This window comes from Branchiostoma lanceolatum, chromosome 3 (genome assembly GCF_035083965.1).
Source record: "Branchiostoma lanceolatum isolate klBraLanc5 chromosome 3, klBraLanc5.hap2, whole genome shotgun sequence".
NCBI classification, from domain to species: Eukaryota; Metazoa; Chordata; class Leptocardii; order Amphioxiformes; family Branchiostomatidae; genus Branchiostoma; species Branchiostoma lanceolatum.
The window spans coordinates 19,027,553-19,050,331 of NC_089724.1; the positions used below are offsets into that span (position 1 = coordinate 19,027,553).

Sequence of the window (22,779 nt, forward strand, 5' to 3'; positions counted from 1 at the left end):
AAAAACAACACAAAAATAAACACATCAGAAGAGCAAGGCAATCAAAGAAACAGAAAAATAAGTGAAACAGAAGAGAATATCAGGATGATAAAAGTTAGCTATGTCAATATTTCTAAACCCATTGCAATCAGAAAAAAAACAATGAAGCGTGCACGTCATATACCTCATCCGTAAAGACTGAGTCATCTTCTGTATTATCTTCAAATCCACATTCCACAATCTTTGTAGGATGTAAAAAGAAAGCAGGTAGAAGTAGTTCAAACATAGGAGGCATTTAGTAATCAGCCATTCCAAAGATACAACTAATAAAAACTCAGAAGAGTGAGAAATAGCATTCAACATCCAAAATCATCATTATAATATTTCCAACTATCTAACTTGGGGTTTAGGTCCAGCATATACGGTACATGTGCTCTGGTGATTTACTTGTTACCATGTGAAAGAAGCATAGTACAATTGCTGTGAGTAATTTCACTGCAGCATTCTGAAAGTCTATAAGTTGCCTGATATTATTGTGCTATTACATGGTTGAGTCAGTCAACAAGCCACATGACTGGGTTAGAGCTGCTGTAACCAACCTCCAAGTCATCTGTGTCTAAGATGGAAACATCGTCCAAGTCAACCAGCTGTTTGGAAGCTACCTTGCACAAGTCTGCAACCAATTCCTTTTGCAAGAGTAAACAAAGTATAATCATAAGGCGAGTCCATCTTTGCTGCTGCCTAACCCAGTAACCAACACAAATTTGGTAAAAAAGGGCCATCTCAGCAGGGTGAGGGTTAGATTCAAGTCTAATAAAGAGGCTAAGATCTACTACATGGAACTGATAATGCCCAACACAATTGATTACTACTGACAGTGACAGTCATTCCAACTTATCTAAGTTTGAATATGCGTTGATCCATACACTTTAAAGTTTGATCAACAACAATGTTCTTGACTGAAATGTCCCTATACAGAATACCACTGTTCTTGTTGTATCTTTAAGCAGTTAGTATCTTCAATGCATGCTGGTCTATGTTTGCTACCTTTTCGTATGTATCTTTTCCCTGTTCTGATTTAGTAGACTCTGCCAGTGACAGGTCCTCAGACATGGGGAAGATTTCATCTTCAAGACACTGTTTCACAGAGGGAAAAAGTAAAGAGAAAGCTATCTTAGTGAGATAGAGTAAGACTTTATCCAAACCTATTTTACAGCCCAAATTGTTAAGTCAAGAACCATGCAGCCAACAAGTACAGTACCACAATGAAGCAATACCTCAACAGCTGGTATTTCCGGAAGCAGATCTACTTTATTAATGGGAACTGCTGGTGTGGTCTGGAAATGTGGCAAAAGGGAAGAAAGCTGATCATTTCAAAGAAGGAACAAAATGAGAAAAATAAGTTGTTTGTGCATGATAAATACAATAATGAACAAGGAGAAAAGGCACAACAATAAAGATAAAGAATGACAAGACAGAAAATAATTACATTATGTTGTATCGTTTTCTAAGGGCAGAAGTGTACCTCTAGTAATGAAGAGTCTGGTGGAATATCAACTGCATCTTGTGGTGTCCCAAGTTGTGGAAGTGGTTCTACCATAGCAGTAGGTTTTGGGCCATGTTCTAGATCTGTTTCAGAGCTAACAGGTTTGGGTTGGGTTGTGACTTGCTTGTAAGGTTCTTCTATTTTAGGCTCAACTCCAATATCAGGGCTTTCTACTTGAGGCATGACTTGGGTATTCCCTTCTACAACATGTGGTACAATATCAGAAACAGTCTCTTCCTGACAAAGAATTTCTGACTCCAGATTTTCTGAGAGGGGCAAGACTTCCACATTTACATTTTCAGCCTCAAGCTCTGTTACGACTTCTGACTGAAGCTCTCCATTTAGGTTTACTGTATCCAACACAAATTGATCTACATGGGCTTCACCATTGGCATCAGCATTCTGTGGTTTGGTTAAACTTTCTACTTGTGCTAAGTGAGTTTCAGTTGTGCTATCTTTTTCTCCAATTTGCTCAGTATTGATAACAGACTTTGTACTAGGAGCTTCATATGGTTCAGATTTGTCAACAATTACTGCTTCTGCTATTTTTGCTTTGGTATCTACCTCATGTGCCTTTTGTTCAAGTTCAGTGACAACTTCTGTGCTAGACGTTTCAGGTTCAAAAGATGTGTTAATAGCATCTGACTCTGTTTTAGGAGCTACAGTAGGTACATCTGGCCCACTTTGTTCAGCTGTAAAGACTGTCTCAGTGCTAGGAATTATGGCGTCTTTAGCATCTATAACACTAATAGTTTCAGCCTCAGATTTAGTCGGCTTGGGGGTAGCCTCTAGCTGGCCTTCTGTGTCACCAGGTGGTTCTGGTTTAGAGTCTAAATGACACATTGTTTCTGAACTTTCCTCTGAACTTTCCAACTGTGTAGTGAGTTCTGGCTCAGACTTGCCACTTTCTGCCACAGAAGACACATTTGGGACTACTGAAGGGGCCTCAGAGGTGTCATCAGGATCCTTGAAAAGTACAGGCAGAATGTCACCAAGGTTACAAAATAGAAAATAGGTACTGACATAAAGCAACAAATGAAGCAAGGGGAGAAAAGCAATGCAATGATGTGTTTGTTCTATATTCTTAGAAAAACAAACATAGAAAACAAATTCATGTGCATGTAAATTCTAGCAAGAATACAACACCTCTGGAGCTTGTATTGGGATGGGAAGGAGGCCCCATAGTCCATCAGGCGTTTTAGGCTGCACAGGTGGGGGGGAAGCCTGCATACCCAGACAGGAGAGGCAATGCAGGGGTTTGCGGGAGTACAATAGCAATGGTACAGTGCATACATGAGCAGTGCAGTAAGGACCAGCAAGAGACAGAGAGAGGAAGAGAGAGAGTAGAAAGTAAATACCTCTAATTTGTCTGAAGTTGATTCCACACTGGTGTTCACTTTTTTCAGTGAGAAAGTCTAGTAGGGCACAATGGGTTTAGACGGGGAGAGTAAAGCATCAGTAAAGGTGAAATATATGACAGCTCCGGTACTACAGAGCATAGAAAGAATGAAAGCATATTGAGAGGTGTATACTAGTATTACACAAGCAAATTATGCATAACTTTTAAAACACTTGTCTACAAGCAGTCCTAGTGTTAAGGTGTAATGAAGCAATTTTCAATATCAGGTTGAAAAACAGTTACTGTTCAGAATATCATTATCATTGCAAAGCTTGTGGTTAACAGTAGGACTTAACTTAGGACTAAGACAAAGATGTACACATTAGATATCTACATATGTAACTGTACAGTTGATTTACCAAATGATCAAATATGTGTGCCATCAGTAAAAAAACATGATGACAATATCTGATAATAAATACAAGTATAGAGTTAGATAAGGCCACACCAACTTAATCTTATGGATGACATCCGCGCGCGCATTGATTTTCGCCTGTTGTAAAAAAAAAAAAAAAAAGATCACCTCCTCCAAGGCTACACGGAACTCCGGAACTTGCCGAATTAGATTGCCGCAAAAGGCTAGCATTGTGCCGGCTTATCGGAAAACTGGGGGCGACTTTGAGGATTGGTATGCCATCGATGTTGGTTAGGGGGGTTTTGCGTTTGCACAGTTGTACGAGAGGTTCGCGGCGGCCAGCGAGTATCGCCCAGACAATTTCAAACACGACCTATCCAGAGTGGCTCTCACACGTTTCTTTTGCAATAATGAGAGGCATGGGAGAGGAATTGAGGGATTGGCAGAGGTCTCACAGTGAGATTTGTGAGCGTAAACCATGGAATGCTTAATATGAAGTTCAATGCCATGTATGTTGAAACTGGGTGTATATGAGTATTCTCATCACAGTCATATATCATCCACAGTCCTTGGAGCCAAATACCTTCTAATAGTATATTTCTTTGGTCGTTCTTGTCAATATATTAAAAATCAATCACTTGCGCTGAGTCTGCTATGATGAACAAGACAACCTACATGTACCTCCTGCAAATAAACTGTGTTCTGTGGTTCAATTCGCAATACCAGCTTTGTACTAGTAGTCCTGTGGTTTTGCAGCATTTTTTTTTGCTGGATTTTTCTTTTTTTCGCCCGCGCGCATTAGTTTTGGGGTCTCCAGAGGATGTCATCCATAAAATCAAGTTGGTGTGGCCTAAGGAATGTTTGTTGTCAGCCACCACTTACTCGCTTTAACAGGCTACCAAGACCATTCTTTTTGCCCTTCTTCAATTTGTCTGACTCCTGCAAAAAAGGCACTCTCTATTTTCACATACCCTAAGAACAGAGCGGGCACTTAACTAAATTCACTTTCACAATCTTACATGAACATCGGACTGCATTGGTAAGTTAATTACCAAGCTGTATCAGACATAATGCCAACCAGACATGCAAAGTCAATCAGCAAAGTCATTAATTGTTTAACACACTAGCAAACACGTTTGAATGAAATTAAGTGAAGACATAATGGTAACACCAGGCTACCTCAGAACCACCAGTAGAGGAGTCCACGGACACAACGTCCAGCGATGTTTCGCTTGCGGTCAGGGTAATCTTTTAGAAGTATTTGTGTACAGAAATGACATGTCAGATGGAAAGAATGAAGATAAAAGAACAGAAGACAGGATGAAAACAGAAGAAAAGCATCACTCAAAGCTGAATACAGGTGAAATGGTCTAAATCGGATAGATGTGTGTACCTGACTATCTATGGTAGACTGGCTCCCATTAAAATAAGCAGACTGCGGTCGTTCTCTCAAGGTCTGAATTATGTAAGAAGTATTATAATATTACAGAGGCACTGTAGTGGAGTGACTAGAATAGGACATTTGATAATGAAACATAAATAACAGTTAAAGCATAAAGTAAACCAATTTTGAAAGAGAATGTCTACAAAACAGAAAAGTCAACCCTTACCCCTTGATGATTCTCTGTTGTACTTTCATTAGCCCCCATTTTTATCTTCTCCTCGTTTGCAGAATGCAAAGTCTTTGTATGAAATGGTACAAAAAGAAAAGGTGGAAGTTCGAACGAAGGCTTAAACGAAACAAAACAAACTATTCTGTACATACAAATTAAAGCCAAAGACATAAATAAAGGAAAAAAAATTCTTTCAATACTGACTGCTTCAATACTTTCAGTCTCATTACGACCCTGCAACCCATAGAGCTTGTTGATTTACGTTTTGCCATTACACCTACGTTTTACATTTACGACTGAACTTAATCCTAAAACAATAAGAGCAAAATCAATTCCAGTATCTAACAGTACTACTTAGCATGGTAAAACCTCCAGAAAATGTCAGATACCTGTACCTCATTGCCACTGAAAAAAAAGACGTCCTCGCCTTCTTGGGCCTGGTCTTGCTTGCCCTTGGCAAACTTCACATGTAGGAGAAATGGGCACTTAGGTGGAGAGTTCAAACAACAAAGAAAAGCAAGGAACAGTACAAACTACAAATAGAAACAAAGAGTGATAGGGAAAGTTAAGTAAGAATGTCATTAATAGTAATACAGCTGGCCTCAATGATATGACTGTGAAACTACAGAATAAAAAATTTCAATTTCCTAACAGTAACATTTCTAATAAGTACTTGTGGAATGGGAATGTGAACAAACTGAAGAGAAGAATCATGTGTCAAATGTTTACGAGCAGTCTTAATCAAACTGGCATGTGGACAAACAGTGAAGGTCAGTGTTCAGTAGAAGCAGTTTTGCCTGCCAATTTGGTAAAGTCTGATGAAGCCAGCTGTAGATAAGATAAGATTATGAACAGCTTAGAAAGAAAGAAAGAAAGGTACCTTGGATTTAAGAAACTTTTTCAGGCTCCCTCTGGATTTTTCTCCTTTCGAGGAGGATTTGGTCTTCACAGCCAAGAAAATAAATTAGAGATGAAAACAGATGCTGGACACTTCTGGCATACATTGTCAAACGTGTCTTAAACGAAGAAAAGAATCTGACAAAAATGGAGAATATTTGAGTTTTGTAAAGCCATGAGTTAACTGGTACCTTGCTGCCAGAGGAAGATTTCTGTTTTTTCTCAGGTGTCTTTTCAGCTTTGGATAATTTTAACATCTGATGATGGGATATAGAGAGAAATAAGAAGATGAAATATGAGAAGGGTTATAATATCAACATGTAGATATAGAACTAGAAGTAAAGAAATAAAAGCAATTTGACTATTGCATGCACATAATGTACAAAATGTATATAAAAGGGCATCCAGATGAAAAGAACAGATAAATGGGAACAAATCTACACCTTTTCAGCTGTATCATCTACACTATCGTCTGAAGGTAGTTTCTGCGATACAGCATTATCGGCACTAGCCTGAAACAAAAATTCTCCATATAAACTCTAAAACAAACTGTGCAACACAAGAACTGAAATGTGCCATGCAGTACCACTCATAGTTGAAGGTACAACAGATCTTATATGCTACAGCAGTCACATACAGATTTCCTACCCAAAACACTAAAAGCTTGGTTGAGAGTAGCAAGTGCGACATGCACGTTTGCACTGCCCCAGGAACAAAGACATTACAACCACAACTGTAGCCAAATAAGGGTAGGGAAGAAGCAGAGGCATTATTTCAGCAGGGTACAAACCCTCACGCAGACTCCCAGCAGCCCATCTAATTGGTTATACAATCAAGAATGCTGATCCCCAGGGATAATGGCAGACATTCAGATGAGGTCACAAGAAGATCAGCCAATACCCGGCCAGCATTTCCTACTGGAGGTCCTATTCTTAAACTGAGGGGAGCAGGAGTGAGAAAAAACACTGGCGATTTTCATGCCAAGCTGGTGCTGACAAGGGTCTAAAAATACACCCCACTGTCAGGACTTCTATCACTGGCAAACACTTTTCATTCATGGTCACCTGTCAGCAGCTGTCAGTCATATGCAGGGTGTTTCTACAATTTGCATGGCAATGAGTTAGTAGTGTAGCCCTGAATCAATGGAGTCAGACAGAGGATATGGGACTCTTCCATTGTGCTGGTTCCATCTGTCCTCTACAATAATAACATGATTAAGACTGTCTGACTCCCAGGGGAATGCAGGTCAGGGAAACTATGCAGGAAGCCACATAAACAAGGCACTGCAGATATCTGGACAACTACTGTGTCAACTACTGCAGGGAGCCTCCTGCATATTATACGGAAAGGTATGACCTAATTAGATTATTCTGCCTTAACCATCCATTTGTCTCAATTTGTGGAAACAAAACCTGCTAACCGTATTACCACACCCCCTTAGGAGTTATGCAATGTAAAGGTATTTCTTCACTGGATGTACATGTACTCGAACATTCCAGGACAGTGATCAAATCACTACCCGGTAGGAACCTAAGAACAACTGATTTCAGTAAACTACTCAACCCACCATGATCAAATCAGACATACTAGACTACATGAAACATTTACATGTATGCAAGACTGTAAGAAGAAAATTGCATCCCTTGCCAGATCTAGGGTTCAAGGACAACCGTGGCATGGGTATGATACATTTTCAATGGCCCCAGAAGGTCAGGACGGATCAATGTGAATTAACAACAATCTGATGAGAAGTGCACTGAAGCAGGGGGCTGATGTGACACTGTTGGAATGCAGATGGCAGGAAGCTGCTACAACATGTGTGACCTTGGACATGGTAGGGGTCACCCCTGGCTGTCAAAACAAGAACTGCAGGCTGTCCTGATGCATGGTTGTGGGTAATAACTTAGACATTTACTACTTTATTAGTAACCCTGATACGCTAGGTCATAAATATACCCACAACGATTTGAAACTACTTGAATGAAGCATCTAAGCACACTTGTAGTAAATACTAGTACATTTGTAGTAGTATGCTACTGTTGATAGAATCCCAAATATATCAAAAATTCCTTTTGTAGACAGTAAATATCAGCACCAGGAAGCTTTCAAAGATGTACATTTTAAAGCCATCAAAGGATCACCTTTTCAAATATGATGACCTGAATACCATCACTTTAAACAAATCTGTCACATAGAAGAAAACCACTGTCTAATCAGAAAACAAAGCAGCATGCAAGGAGGCTCAAAGACTGCAGTAAATTCCTGACTTTCCCTCAATATCACTACCAGTGGTCCCATATATGTACCACCTGTCATTGTCTGTACACAGCTAAGGTTACATCTCACATGCTGTCACACTTATGCTAATGTAGAACAGCATGAACCTCTTCAGGGCGACCCTCTCCTGGCTGGTTGGCTGTCTTGTTAATGTCCTCCTCCTCCAAAATGAATAATGCCTGAATCACACAGTCCACACAGCAAGAGAACTATGCACCAATTGCATGGCAGACATAACATGCATGTTTGGGCATGACAGCAGAAGACATAAAAAGAGGTGTTGACTAGGTTTTTGTTGATGCTGACATTATTTAGTCATACCATGCATTGGCAGCTCATTCATCTATGCTATGGGTCTAATTACAATCAATGGCTTGATCTTCATACAGTATCCACAGCTATGTGCAATATGGGCTGGGAAGACTTGTGTACTTCATTGTTACAATGTATTAGAAGCAATCTGAAAGTTCTAACCAAAAAGTTAATGCCTTACTTCACAGCTGGTGTGTTACGCCGAAGGGCGGTTATACCGGCTATATAGATACAGATACTTTATGTTCATCATCCATTCAAAACATCATAATTTCAAAATCATTCATTCATTCATTCATTCAGGTCAGCACAGCCATATGTAGCACCCTTTAAAAAGCCATTTTTAAAAACTGGTTGGGTCACAGTTGTTAAAGGTTAGGCTTAAGTTTATTCAAAGCCAAATTTTCTACCTCTTCCACAGGTAGTACATCGGGAGGGGGGTTGGCAACATCTTCAGAACATGTGTGAGAGGGAGGAGGAATGCTACTGGCATCTCCAATGTCTGAGTCCTTATTGGCTGAGGTTGTATTCTGAATAAACCAATCAGCACACACAGAGCAGTTAGCTCAGCATGTAGTCTTTGGATATGTACATCCTGGTATCAGTATGATACAAGCTGTTCTGTTGAGTGCAGTGTAAAAATTATTGACGACATAAATATCTTAACACAATATCATGGAGGTAAAGACATAGTAGTAGTGCAGTTTGAACTGTGTTTTTCAGTACCAGTAGTTGACATGAGCCTCTGCACCATCATACAGAGGGGGCAAGTTTAACAGAAAACAACTCCCGGTAACACAGATAAACGAAACAAAACTTAGACAGGGACAAAATAAACAAGGACTGATACACCGATTTAAAAAAAAAGACAAAACATGAAAGACAGACTTAAAGAATAACTGTCTTTCTGTTAAGACAGTTAAACAAAAAGGGACTACTTCTATTACACTACCTCCAGAGAAGGAAGAGGGCTGCATGTCAGGAGGTCAACAGGGAAGTCTTTGGGACTCTCAGTGTCCTGTGGCAGTGGCAGCAAGGAGAAAATGCAGCACAATCAATTCCTAATCAATCTTGCAGAATAACCAATACCAATTTGCAGGAACACTCCTTTGAGCTTGCATCCCATTTTTAAATGCCTTCTAGAACATTACAAGCCTTTCCATTTTTTTCTCTCTCTCAAGGACGTATTTTTCACAAAACCTACCTTGATGAAGAACATCATGAATTAATATATTAAAACACAATTTAACCTAGAATCATTTTTTGTAAACCCTATAGACAACTGTCAAAATCTAATCTCGACTAAACTTTGCAATTATGTAAAAATGATTTTAAGAAAATACACATTGTTAATCTTGCCAACTGCATGTAAGTTCTTATATTTGCGAGAACAATTAATCAATATTCAAAGAATCAGTATTGTAAGGACTACAGGTTAGACAATGTTGTTTGTTGTTTTGTTATCACAGAATGAAGCATTTAGTAACTGAAGTCATATTGTGAGGTTACATTTAAGCATACTTCCCATGTAGGAATGTCTGACAAATCCCAATGTTAAAGCATACATGACAAGCACACAAAACATACACACACACACAAGCAAACAGACTGACATAGTTCAAGTGCTGAACTAAGGTGACTACAATGGGAGGTATGAATGATCATGGGACTATGTAAGCCATTACATGCACATGCAGACATGTTGGCAACATGGCTACCTCGTCCGAGCCAAAGTCAGGGTCCATCCACATGAGCTTGTACGTGTCGCCCGTGGGAGGCGTCCACATCCCCTCCTCATAGGAATCATCGTCAGCGGGACCTGGGCTGTCCCGGACCCGCATGTGATCCTGATTCCCAGGAGGGGAGGCACGACCAGAAGGACGGGCAGACAGGAGAGAGAGAACACACACAGAAGAGAGCAGGACAAAGTTTAGTATGATCCTGCCAATGGAACATTTACCCTTCTTATGTATGACCTTTATGACTTATATGAGAGGTACCAAGGTACGGTGAATCTACCTTATCAACAGAGATGTTGTATTATTGGCATGTTAACTGTGAAGAGGAGGAGAGGACAGGGACAGCTGCATGTGTGCAGTGTTATTCAATATTGAAAGACAATGGTGTGTCAATTGAAATAGAGTCAGAGACCATCCATGCAAATCAAGCATGGGACATGCTTAGATGACAAGCTGTTAATTTTGTACAGTATCATTTTCAGTAAGCCTCATTGGAATAAAACTGAGTAACAACCCCTGAGGAACCCTCTTTGCAAAAACACTTACCAGCATAGAAACCAGCTTCATCTGCTGTGGGTCATGTTTGACATCTCAAGGTCGCAGATGTCAACATGAAGGAGATGTCAAGGTGCCATAAACAAAAGTTCCACAGCTAAAATGTGACAATGTCAGTGCAAACCATTCTGGGAGAACTAGGTACAAGCCAATGATTATGCTCCTTCCAAAGTAACTTTATCTCGCATTTTAGCTGTAGGACCTATGTTTGGCAAGCCTGTGCAAGATAAAGTTGTGTTTCCGTACCTCTTCTGTTGATGTGGAATCAATGTCCATGGCTTCTGGAGATTCTTCCTTCTTTCTGCTGGACTCCTTTTGTCAGGGAGGAAAGGGGAAGGTTTCAGATGCATGAAGGGAAGGGCTCCAGGTAAGGTAAATATGGCGAGGTTCATACTGTGTGCTCAGGCAAGGGCACCATATGGAACTGTAGGTGGTATCTATTTGAGGACTTTCCCTGACTCAATTGTTCAACTTAAGATTTCCAATTTAGGGATGAAAACCAAAACCAAAAGTTACAGCAGTCTAACAAGTACTTATTCAGGATCTCACATGCGCAAGTATCGTAGTTCCCACTACAGCATCCCTCAACATCTGAAGCCTCAACATAAACAGATACCCCCAGACGTTTTACACTGGGGGATGCATATTTAGATATCAAATAATGGTTCTGGTACCTCTTGCACTGCGATTGCAGGACTGAAGGTGAGGAGTTTGTCCACCCCCTTCCCCAGGCCTGGAGACTCTGGCTTGGCGGACACTTGTTCTGCCAGCTTACGGGCTGCTGGGTGTTTGGGCTTCGGCTCTGCCCTCTGGTTGGGAGGGGTGCTCATCTGGAGTAGGTCACTATGGGTAGGGAGGTAAGTAAGAGGGAGTTCATTAAAGGTATATTACTTGTGTTTGTCTGTCATGGATTGTTACAGAGAAAGACAGTTGTATTAACGTTAACTTACGTGTAGATTAAAGACACAAACTGTGTGTATATATGTCAAGCAATCCCCAAAATCACAACATTCAACCAGGTGTTTCAGTTTAAAAAGTAAAGAAGTTTGACCAAATCAACATGACTGTCATTGCCTTATTTCAAACAATGTTTCACATGTATGACTGTACTCAATATATCTATCTTCAAAGGAAGCAAAGTAGACTCCATTACAATTTTACAGCACTGCAACCACTTTTTAAGATTCTTTAAGAAAAAAATTGTGATTCTCACTTTTCTTCTTCTTCATTCTCGATTGCAGGGAGAAGGCCCTTTTGCTTGGCTGGAGAGTAACAACATGTATGATTTAAGTTCTTTATTCAAGTAATTATCTTGGTGTAGATTTTCACAGGAGTTAAGGCTAAAACATCAGTGCACTTATAGGGTGGCAAAGCTGTGTGTTGAGAAGTAATTAATAGACGTGATGATAAAGTATGGTAAATTTAAGAGGGTGTTGCAAACTTTGATTGACAGTACAGGGAGGTTGACAGACAGGTGCAGGTGTTGTAGTTACACACAGAATCACCTGAATAGGGGGCGATTATGGCAATGCGACTGACGTTTGACACATCGCAACAACCACTATCATCCGTGTAGGCATCCATACATGTAGGTTGTTTCTTTTCTAAGGATTGCAACAGAAAAAAAGCAAAGCACTTTGAACGCAGAAAATAAAGAAAAATAAGAGAGCATTTGAGATGTTTACGCAAAGGGTTTGAAATGTAACCAAATATCTTCAATATCAAAGAGATTTCACAATAACTCACTAGTAGCAAAGGTCCATGACCCAAATACATTTGCACTAATGGTTCTAGAACTACTGTTGATATAAACTGTTTGGGCATCAGAACAACAATGTAAAACACGTCAGAGGGTTGCATCAGCTATCCTTGCTTTGTTCCCAGTTTTAGATGTAATTTGTAAGTAGTCTAGTAACTGTTCTGGTTGTACCAATGAGGTTTATCTTCTTGATCTACTCTTTATTTCAGCTCTTGTGTCATCCTTCCTTTTCAGGGAAAAAGTAAAACAAAGAGTACCCAGTAACACAAGGTTTGTTTGTTAGCTGAGTCATGGTTGGATCCAAGGCAAATGGTACAGTTAATACAAATAGTCATGGAAGAAATTCCTGAGATACTTATCTCTCGATTTCAAAAAGGAATGGATACAAACAACTAGGTCTTACACAGACCAACATATCATAGCTCTTCTTTAGGCCTTACATACAGGGTACTGGTTCAAACAATATTCTAAGAACAGCTGTTTTGGAAACAATCAGAGTATATACATGTACATGTACCTACCCTTTTTTGCCCCATCCAAGGTTCCACTACTACTAAATGTCTTTGAATGTGTCTCAACTTTAGACTCTGTACTGCCACTGTCACCATTACTAAGTTCTTCAGTCGTCTCTTTCTTTCCCCATCCTAGCCAGGAAAACAGCCGTTTCATCCTGTCCTAACACTGCCACTTCTAGTCTGCTACTTTCCACACGTTTAACAAGAACTATGGGTGTGTCAAATTTGGGGACACCTTGACATGCTCTAGTGCCTGAGGTAAGATCAGAGTGTCCCACTGAACCAGTTGGGTGGGTGTAGGCTAGGGAGGGTAAAAACAGTCCGTTTATCACCAAGGGATGTAATTGTCTCGGAGAATAATCATCCTTTACCTACACCAAAGCCAGCCATAAAGTTGGAGCAAAAGGCAAGGTGAATGGATTATAAGCTACCTCAGTGAAAATTTCCATTCAAACAGCTTCCAGCCATACCCCCCACCCTAAAGCTAATGTTTTGAACCACCATATGTAAAACAATACAAGTCTTCCCCCAGGCTAAGAGTAGTAGTAGTAGTGTGACAGGTATGTGATTTCTAAATTCTACTTCCTGGGTGTTGTGGAAAAGGGTGTGTTCCAGGAATTCCTAGGTCATGTGCTACCATGGCAACAGCAGGTCAAGTGAGAAAGACCTCAATTGCAAAGGCTGCCTATGTTGACCTACATATCTAACTGTCAAGTCATGAAAATGATAGTTATCTACCTACCTGGCTTAGATAACTACAGTTATCCAAGCAATCTATATATTTACTAAGAAGCAAAGAATAGAATTTGACAGGAAATGTGACAGTGGCGTACTCTAAAACACAATTTTGTTCACATGGTCAGCTTTGTTCTCCAGGTTTGTAATCATAATCCCCATAATTTAAGAACCATAAAAAAACATACATGTAATCACTGAAGTTAACACAATCCATTCAACTAAAAACCCACACTACCATTCTTCACTTTGGTATCATGGCTACAAAAAATAACATGGTATCTGTTACACTTACACCAGGCAAGAAGAATGTGAACTTAAAATTTGCCACTTTTACATATGTTGACAAATTCTTTAGCTTCTTCTGCATGACAGGAATTCCGTGATGAACCCAGTTTGTACAGTATAATAGCTAGCTATAACCATAACACATGTATGGTGTATGTATCATCACAGTGGCTTTATCAATGGAACAGGTGCTCTTTCTATAGCTGAAGAAAGTTGACACTTACCAGGGCTGGCTCCCTTCACTAGGGGGTCGAATTTCACGTAGAGTGACTGCCGGGCCAACGCTGATTCCTTAAACTGTACCAGGGACAGAAAACAAGGCGTTCCTTGGTAAGTAAACAAGACACAGTGCTAGGCTAGGGCCATTATTCTCCGCACAAAAAGCATTAGTACAGAGGCTGGCGCGCAAAACAAACATACAGAGAAGCTTATCTCAGGTGTTTGTTACCTGGGGTCAGGTGGGAATCATGGTAATTAGCAGCTAACAATTATACAGAAAGGTACCTGTTTTAATGGCTGTTTTACATGTATCTGATTTAAAACAAAATAAAATGGACATTTTTCCCTTTCTTGTATGAAACAGAACAACTTTGAGTGGTATTCCTGCAGGCCAAATACAGTCCTCAGAAAAGGGGTGATCTTTCCATAACATAAATAAACTACAAATCTAGCAGAAAGCTTTCTTTCACACCTTTCAATGTTGTTCATAATTATAGGCTCTGGTGGTTCTGTCCCTTGGCAATAAATTCATGGGCCCTTGTTCCAAATGAGAAGTAAAGGGTCTAACTACATGTAATCAGGCTACCGGGTAGTGACATGGACACAACATTATTCCTTGATCCACAAAAGTACATAGCCAAAAGGACCAGTGCACATTTCAAAACCTCAATCTGTTACTCTCAATGTCCATTTCTAACTATGTCTCATTTTGTTCTTGTTTGCTGCAGCAATACGACATTCATCCACCACTGGGTATAGTGTACCTCATCACTGTCAACCTCACCACCACAAGCTCCCTCTAGCAAAGCTTGGTCAGACTGCAGTTAAGTATGACACATGGAAAACAGAACAGGGGAGAAAATAGAGAAGAAAGGAAAGAAATATAACGAGAACGTTTGGTTTCTATTCACATCAAATTAGGCGCAAAGTAAAAATAATACCTCAGTAAAGATTACAGAAGTTGAAGATGAAAGAAGTAATTGTAAGAACAGGTGTAGTGACCAAATACTAAATCACATAGTCAGTCTTTGTTCTTATCAATTACAATGACTTCATTGAAACATATCTCTGACAGGGTGTAAATGTGGCTACTCACTGTAGATGCACCATGTTTCTCCAGGAAAGCTACATCAAAAGATGTAGGGTCAGTGGACGGAGCAAAAACTGGATCATTGACTGAAATAAGGATAAGGATGCCATGAAGTGCTGTACAACTTTAATGCAACAACTAAAAACTGATAAAACTAAAATGTAAAGTTACAGCAGGTTATTTTCATACTCCAAACAAGTCCTTTGAAGGCAATACATGTACTTCTATCTTCCATTTATGTAACAACAACAAAACCCATGTAACGATCTTGTACCTGTCTGACAATACCATTGTTACTGTAAGTCCAAGTTGCTTTTGAACACTGAATACAACTGAATTAGATAAACAGCGTACACATTTGAACACGCCTTGTTATGCCTACGAACACAATTCTACACTATCTGAACAAACCTACTTTTGGAGGGTGACTTGAATACTTCATCGTCCATGTTGGGCTCACCATCCTGAAAACCAGTGTCGTTGGAAGACGAGTTGGGAATGCTGTGGTCTGATTGGCTGTCTATCTCTGCGGGCGGAGGGGACATTTTTTTGCTGTCCCTCTCGGTGGACAAGAACGTCCTCATGGACTCCACATCTGCCTCCGGCTGTCCCAGGAAGGGAAACAAGCAGCAGTTTAACATGTCTGATTAAACAGGGCACATTTATGTACTGTACATGAGTGCACAGGATGATATACATGGAAGTCAAGAGGATCCTGCTGCGGAAATTTGGTCAACAAACATGCTGTTGCTGCTGTTTGTTGTCAATCCAGTAACTTCATACATAGGGGTGACCCACTAAGCAACACAGAGGATCCATGAGAAAAGAAAAGTTATGGTAGTCTTTAGAATTTGCTGGTAATGATAATCACCATAAGTTGATAATCAAATATATAATTCACAAGGGAGATAATAATCTATATATCCAACTTGATAACCTCCCTTGTACAGTTGTTGCTTGGTCCCTAACCTACATGGTTTGAATACTGTAAAAGGGATAACGTTCACGGGGATTTAATTTCGTGGTAGGGAGGGAATGGAGTGTTCGCGGTGGTTTTAAGTTCTTACTTGAAACAAGGGGGTAGGCGGGCAGAAGACAGCACACAAAAATTCACAATGATTTGAATTTGGTTGATGTAAAAAAAGCAAACATGATAAAACTGCTGCGAACATTTCCCCTTGTACAGTACCGGTGTGTATAGACAGGGAAAGCCAAGCTGTTACCATCCGCCTATTAACCTCAAAACTGTGTACACGTCTACAGCACTTTTGTTGGTACAACAGACAGCTTACTGGGTAACAGACAGCTTATGAATATTCAGTCAATCCTTGGATCAATATAAACCTATCTATTGCCTCCAGTCATGATTTCCAGTAAGGCCAGATACCAGTAGTACAATACATAAAACCACTGCTTATCTTCAAAGTTAAACTCAACAGGCTAAAATCCAGATATCTGGAGACCATTGTGCTTTTACAGGAAAGATATGTTTGCTGTATAGCAGTCTATTATAGGTTATATTACATGTAGGTCAGATGTCATTTAAAAAGAAGCTTATCCAAGTGGAATAAAATTATCTATTGTCAGTGATTTATAGACTAAGCCATATTTGTAATACTGGTACATAGATTAAACCTCTGGAACATGACAGATACCCACAACGACCATTACTCACCTCTGGTATTCTGTCTTGTTTCACTGCCAGGGAACTTTTGGTCTGTGCCTTTCTGGGAGACTTCATTTTGCTGGCCCTAGGAAGGATACATTCAAAACATTGGTTCTTATATTGGCTCTTCTTTAGGTTGTTAATACAAGCACCTTGACAACTCTTATACACCAAATGGTATGATACATGAACGACAACTGATCCTTTAGATCACCCTCTTCATTTCTGTGTTGTGATTATAACTTGGCCCAAATCATGAAATTGTACACTTACTTTTTAGCAGGAGATGACTTCTTCGCTGGAGAGCTCTTAGGTGAGTTCTTGTTGGCATTTGCACTGATGTTTTCATCTCTGAGTGGACTTCCCTTCACAGGAGAATTAGGAAGTCCCTTTGAAGTCTTGAAGGGGTCGATGTTGTCCAGGTTGTCAAAGTCGATTTGGTAGGAACCAAATGACTTAGGCGGAGATGAGGACACCTTGGTTTTGGACTCGAAGGGGTTGGTGTTGTCGTCCAGACTGTCCCAGTCAATGCTGTAGGATCCCTTGGGGATGGGAGGGACGTCGTCGGTGTTGTCTGTGTCTGTCATGGCTGCGTTTTCCTGAGGGGGAGCAAGATCCTGAACCGACGTCTCAGGTTTAGCTTGCACGACGTCTGGTTCACGGCTTGGTGATGAGGACTTCTTGTCACTAATCTCTTCCTGTGTCTTAGCAGCAGGTTTGTTTTGGTGATTTTCTTCCCCACTTATGTCACTGGATTGTACTTCCTCCTTTGGTTCAGTAGCTTTCTCGGGCACTGGAGCTTCCTCTTCTGAACAGATAACTGCCTGGGTTTGGACTTCGGTCACCTCAACACTGTTTGCCTCTACCAGAGGTATGGGCCCCTGTTCAGTATATTCTGGCACAGGAGTCTGGATCACAACAGGCTCAGCTTCAACTTTAGGGGTGGTTTCTGTGATGACAGGTTGGACTTGTCCTTCAGACTCAACCACTACTTTCTCTTCAGTGCTTCTCACCTCAGACTTCTCTTCAACCTCCTTTGCAATGTTGTCTGCAACAGCTGATTTGTCTTCTTCCTCCTTAGCTTTGGTACTTACAGTAGCAGACTCAACTAGAGGTTTTTCTTCAGCAGCCTCAACGAATTCTGTAGTTGGCTTTTCTTCAACGTCAGTGTTGGTTTCTGCAGCAGCAGAGTTGGCCTGTTCAGACTCTGTGTTTATAACGGGAGATTCGACTGTATCTTCTGACTTGACTTCCTCTTCAGCCTTGACCTCAGCCGTGTCCACAGGTTCGGCTTCTACAACAGCAGAGTCAACAGAAGCGTTCTCCTTAGGGTTGGCAACTTCAGCTGTTGGTGTGACTTTAATGTCTTCTTCGGTTGGTGTGACTTCAACAGCTTCTTCGGTTGGTGTGACTTCAACAGCTTCTTCGGTTGGTGTGACTTCAACAGCTTCTTCAGTTGGTGTGACTTCGAAGTCTTCTTCGGTTTGTGTGACTTCAACGTCTTCTTCAGAACTGGCAACCTTGACAGTTGGCTCAACTTCAGCTTCTTCTGAAGAGCCAGAATCTGCTTGTGTAGGCTCAAGCTCAAAGTCCTTTTCAGATTTGGTATCCGCAAAAGGTTTGGCCAAAGGTTTTTCTTCTGAGTCGTTAAGTTTTGCAGGTGTTACTCCAACTTCAGAGCTGGCGACTTCGCTGGTGGAGGTATTATCTGCAACAACCTCCTCTTGCTCAGCGGGAGTTTCCTCCTCAGGTGCAGACTTTTTGATAGTAGGCTGTTCGACAGCAAGGTCTTGGGCAACAACAGGCTGAGGTATAACAGTCTCCTTGGCTTCAGATTCTTCTTCAACTTCTGGCTTTACTTCCTCAACTGGCTCTGAGGATTGCTCTTCAGCTTTATCTGGTTCACTCTGTTCTCCCTGTGGCTGGACAATATCAACTTGGGGAGATGGACTGCACTCCTCAACAGCAACAGGGACTGTAGGTTCTTTTTCAAGAATTTCTGGTGGGATGTCAGGGACAGTAGCTTCTGCTTCTGAGTCTGAAGAGAGCACGGGTGTTTCGAGATCTTCTTCAAGAGCCTCTGCCTCAAGCTTCTCAAATTCCCTGTCTGAGCCGGAATCTGACTTTGAGACCAGCGGATCAAATTCGAAGAGAAGGTCTTCTTCCTCAGGGGGTGTGAGAAACTCGTCTCCAGTTGGAGAGACACTTGAGTCCTCGCTAAGGTCCTCTCCCTCAGGCTCCTTGGATGTGTCACTGGCACCTAGAGATGGTTCTGACACAAAGTTGGGGATGGGTCCTTCCTCCTCCAAACTGATGAAGAAAAGTAAGACAGCAGTAAGCCTACTTTATCAGTGAAGGATACAAACAGACATGTATCTTTCTCCTTTCACCAATACAAGAAGACCCATTCCCAAATATTTCAGAGCATCAGCTAAGCTTGTTAATCTCCTGCAGAAAAGTGATAATATGTTTAACAGCAGAACAAATCAAAGTTATTTACAGCAGTAAATGAAAGCTTTGTATCCAATAAGCAATACAATGAAATATAAGAGCGGGGTCCCTTTGATTAAGTAATATAAACTTAATAATTGCAGAACTAACAATGCCACATTTAACCTGTAATGAGAATACCATGCACCATTGGTTCCACATGCATGCTGAGTTTAACCCTCCCGAGTCATGGGCTGTTCAGGACATCTAGTCCCAATCAGATTTGACACTACAAGGGTTAAAATCAAGGACTACCCTGGGATCCCCAGTTATCACCAGGTCTATTTTATCAACAGCAGGATGGGTTTATTTTGTGTTTTATTTGCAGCACTATGTTTCATAAGCCTAGTGTTAGATGCAGAACCCTCTACAGCCTTGGTTTATTCCATGATTGTTACAGCTGGCAACTTTGAATGATCTTGATCTAAGTGAGAAGGTAAGTGATTGGTTGCTTTGAAACTTTTCTTTCAAGCTACCATTCTTGAACATTAATGGAGAAGTGGGCTAGATAAGCAACATCCTTTAGTTGCTCATCACTTAACATTCCATAAGGTTCCATTTTGGTTGTTATATAGAAAACTTTCAGACAATAACTCTATAACATTCATTCAAAGCTGCCAGCCTTGGTTATGAAGTGACATTCGTAAGTGCCACTCCTGGATGAATCTGACTGCATTGATGACATTAATCCCAGCCACCAAGGTTTTGCCTGTCTTTATTTCTCTATTTATTCCATGCAAGGCAGCCAGTTGATTGCGAAGCTAGGCCTAGGATGAGGTGTCAGCCCTAGCTATAGACATGTATTCCTACGCTATGTTGATACCTGTATGGCTCAGTACCCTCTCGCGACATTTTGGTATTTTGTATTCCCCTGATGGAGACCAAAGAAACAAAGACATTACACATAAATTCTGTAGACAAACATGAATCGTTATGCGCACGTACATACATACTTACCAGTTGTCTTTCGCCATGATCATGTACATGTTTTACATTTAAGGTTTGTAGGATACTTCTCAGTCATAAAACAAATTTGTGAAGGAAACAAGAATCACATGACTTTGAACATTGTTATTTTCTGTGCAATCAGACTGGCGACCGTACACCTTTCACGCACCTCCCAATTACACGGCTGGCTGCAGTTCCAAACACATAAAATGACATGCCATTTCTTCTGGCAATATCAGGCCAAATCAGGTTAGTCGTTGTTTCTTGAACTTCATTAATATCATATTACGACAATATATTGTCAGTGACAGTCAATACTTGAATTCAGAATTTGAAAATCATAGCATTTGTTCAGGCTTTTTTTCAATCCAGTCTGTCAAATTTTGTAGATATAGCTGAATAACCTATCAATTTTGTATACAGGTGTAAAAGCCTATTTTTGCAACTGCATGTCTGATATTTAATTTCTGCCCCAAGGGAATAAAGTAGGCTACAAATGGACAACTGTGGTATGATGCTCCAATTCTTTATGCAAATCAGCCATCAAGCTGACAAGAGCAATATTGTTGGTGCCATCGACAGATAGGACCTCTAAATAATTCATGATCAGTGATCATGGTTGATGCTAGTATTGGCCACGTTTCAAGGATCTATCAGATTCATGTCAGTTTTTCTAAGTAATGTTTAATAATTATCAATATCTGTAGCGCAACAAATGGGTAGTTGTTTTGATTTTTGACAAAATCTGTGTTATAGTGTAACTTATACTAACTCGAAAGCTGTCCAAATCTAATTCCTGTTTGTAATGTGCACGACTGTATACACAAACATATACTGACAATACAATTGAAAATACAGAAAAAACAAAAAAAGAAAGTCACAAAGAGGACAAAATCAAAACGTGCAAGTCAAAACAGGAACACATTAGAAATAACACATCAATACTGAACAGCTTGACAGTAATGACACTGGTGTTTGGCTATGAAGTTTATGAGTCTTTGAGGAGCAGAAATTTAGTGTCAAATATCCACCAGAAAGAACAACTCACGTTTTGAAGATGCCGTCTAGTATCTCGTCCAGGAACTCCCTGGCGTACGCGTGGTAGTCCTGGTGGTCCTGCTTGGTCAGGACTTGCACGCGGTCTACCCAGCGCTCCTCCTCGTCGAGGTAGCGTAGGGCCTGCCACGGATCCAAGGCCGGCTGGCGTCTAGTCGCAGGTTTGCGGGCAGGAGTAATAAACTGCACGTGCTGGGAGAGACAAGAGACGCTCCAGTCAGCCAAGAAATTGAACAGCATCATCATATACCTGCACAGGTTATAGCAGGTCCCTGCGTATAAATTAGACCAATAAATGAACTGTTCAAACATTCTTTCTTCCTTCCATTGTACACTAGTTTCGGAGCAATTTTTTCAAAGAAAACAATGCTAGTGTGACATTAAAAAAAGCATTAGCAAAATTTCTTGGTTTGCTGTGTATATACTATCACTGTAAATTTAATGACAGTGTTTTTCTAGCTTGCTTATCTGTAACCAAGGTTCAGTTATCATATTCTGATAATATGAATTCTACATCTTGAAAGGAAGTTTGATGATACCTTACCTTTACCCACAAGAAACAAAAACTAACATCATCAACTGCGTACTTGACAAACGACATATCCCACATATCCAGGTCTGTCCCTACTACCTAGATTTTTCAATGCCAGCTTACAAATGCTGACAAAGGGATTGATGTACATGTATTTATAAACTGTCATCTCTCCAACATTCTAACAAAATTTTAAAAACTAATCAAGACGGAGATGACATACATAATAAAAAGGATTTATTGCCATCAGCCCAGCGCCGAGGACAAAGATGAATATGCACGATACTAGGCAAGATTATGGGACAGTAGTGAATGTAGAATCACAGGTATTGATTTTTACACTCTCTCGGCTCCTGATTCAAAACGAAACAGTTCACTTGCTTTATCACACCAGTATGTGCTGATTCAACAGCACAAAATTATTGAATTTTCTGTAATTATCACTGCGTTTACAATATCCATCAGGTAATTACATTTCAATAGTAAAAAATCAGCCAGGATCTATAATTCTTGGCATTTGGTAGAAGGAACGATTGGAAATCTATAATGATGTACTGGTAACACAGAGCTATTTTCCAAGGTGTTCATTTGTATTCCCTGTACACATCTGGTGCTTTGATATCTAGGCACTATCCCGTGAGGTTTCCAGTACATTTCTTTATTGGGAATCCGTGCATTTAAGGCCAGTGCAATGTATCATTCACTGACTAGAAAAGGGCCCACATGTACATTGCCTTTCTGAGAATAAACTACAGTGAGATATCATCTAAGAAGATGAATACTGTAATAGTGGGATTCGTTTGCAAGTT

General features: G+C 40.4%; 1 protein-coding gene and 1 long non-coding RNA gene across 38 annotated transcripts in view; one reads left to right on the top strand and one right to left on the bottom strand.

Moving 5' to 3' along the window:
• LOC136430830 (microtubule-associated protein futsch-like) overlaps positions 1 to 22,779 on the bottom strand; it is a 38,890-nt gene that overhangs the window by 12,349 nt on the left and 3,762 nt on the right. For 24 of the 37 annotated variants that reach the window (XM_066421837.1, XM_066421834.1, XM_066421850.1 and 21 more), the window contains exons 3-30: positions 21,431 to 21,630; positions 20,258 to 20,305; positions 17,218 to 19,254; positions 16,954 to 17,029; positions 15,694 to 15,883; positions 15,285 to 15,364; positions 14,194 to 14,266; positions 12,178 to 12,276; positions 11,886 to 11,934; positions 11,347 to 11,515; positions 10,919 to 10,984; positions 10,097 to 10,225; positions 9,331 to 9,396; positions 6,233 to 6,301; positions 5,981 to 6,046; positions 5,773 to 5,835; positions 5,288 to 5,353; positions 4,890 to 4,961; positions 4,673 to 4,735; positions 4,459 to 4,527; positions 4,162 to 4,218; positions 2,884 to 2,940; positions 2,672 to 2,749; positions 1,505 to 2,491; positions 1,257 to 1,316; positions 1,027 to 1,116; positions 579 to 665; positions 164 to 220 (exon numbers count right to left, since the gene is read on the bottom strand). In XM_066421837.1, the coding sequence (XP_066277934.1) occupies positions 164 to 220; positions 579 to 665; positions 1,027 to 1,116; positions 1,257 to 1,316; positions 1,505 to 2,491; positions 2,672 to 2,749; positions 2,884 to 2,940; positions 4,162 to 4,218; positions 4,459 to 4,527; positions 4,673 to 4,735; positions 4,890 to 4,961; positions 5,288 to 5,353; positions 5,773 to 5,835; positions 5,981 to 6,046; positions 6,233 to 6,301; positions 9,331 to 9,396; positions 10,097 to 10,225; positions 10,919 to 10,984; positions 11,347 to 11,515; positions 11,886 to 11,934; positions 12,178 to 12,276; positions 14,194 to 14,266; positions 15,285 to 15,364; positions 15,694 to 15,883; positions 16,954 to 17,029; positions 17,218 to 19,254; positions 20,258 to 20,305; positions 21,431 to 21,630 (5,223 nt within the window). The remainder of the gene's footprint in view (positions 1 to 163; positions 221 to 578; positions 666 to 1,026; positions 1,117 to 1,256; positions 1,317 to 1,504; positions 2,492 to 2,671; positions 2,750 to 2,883; positions 2,941 to 4,161; positions 4,219 to 4,458; positions 4,528 to 4,672; positions 4,736 to 4,889; positions 4,962 to 5,287; positions 5,354 to 5,772; positions 5,836 to 5,980; positions 6,047 to 6,232; positions 6,302 to 9,330; positions 9,397 to 10,096; positions 10,226 to 10,918; positions 10,985 to 11,346; positions 11,516 to 11,885; positions 11,935 to 12,177; positions 12,277 to 14,193; positions 14,267 to 15,284; positions 15,365 to 15,693; positions 15,884 to 16,953; positions 17,030 to 17,217; positions 19,255 to 20,257; positions 20,306 to 21,430; positions 21,631 to 22,779) is intronic. The other 13 variants (XM_066421851.1, XM_066421846.1, XM_066421827.1 and 10 more) reach the window with 11 other exon arrangements.
• LOC136430837 (uncharacterized) lies at positions 14,207 to 15,790 on the top strand. Its single transcript, XR_010754939.1, has 2 exons — positions 14,207 to 14,299; positions 14,917 to 15,790. It is a non-coding gene; the product is annotated as an uncharacterized lncRNA (long non-coding RNA).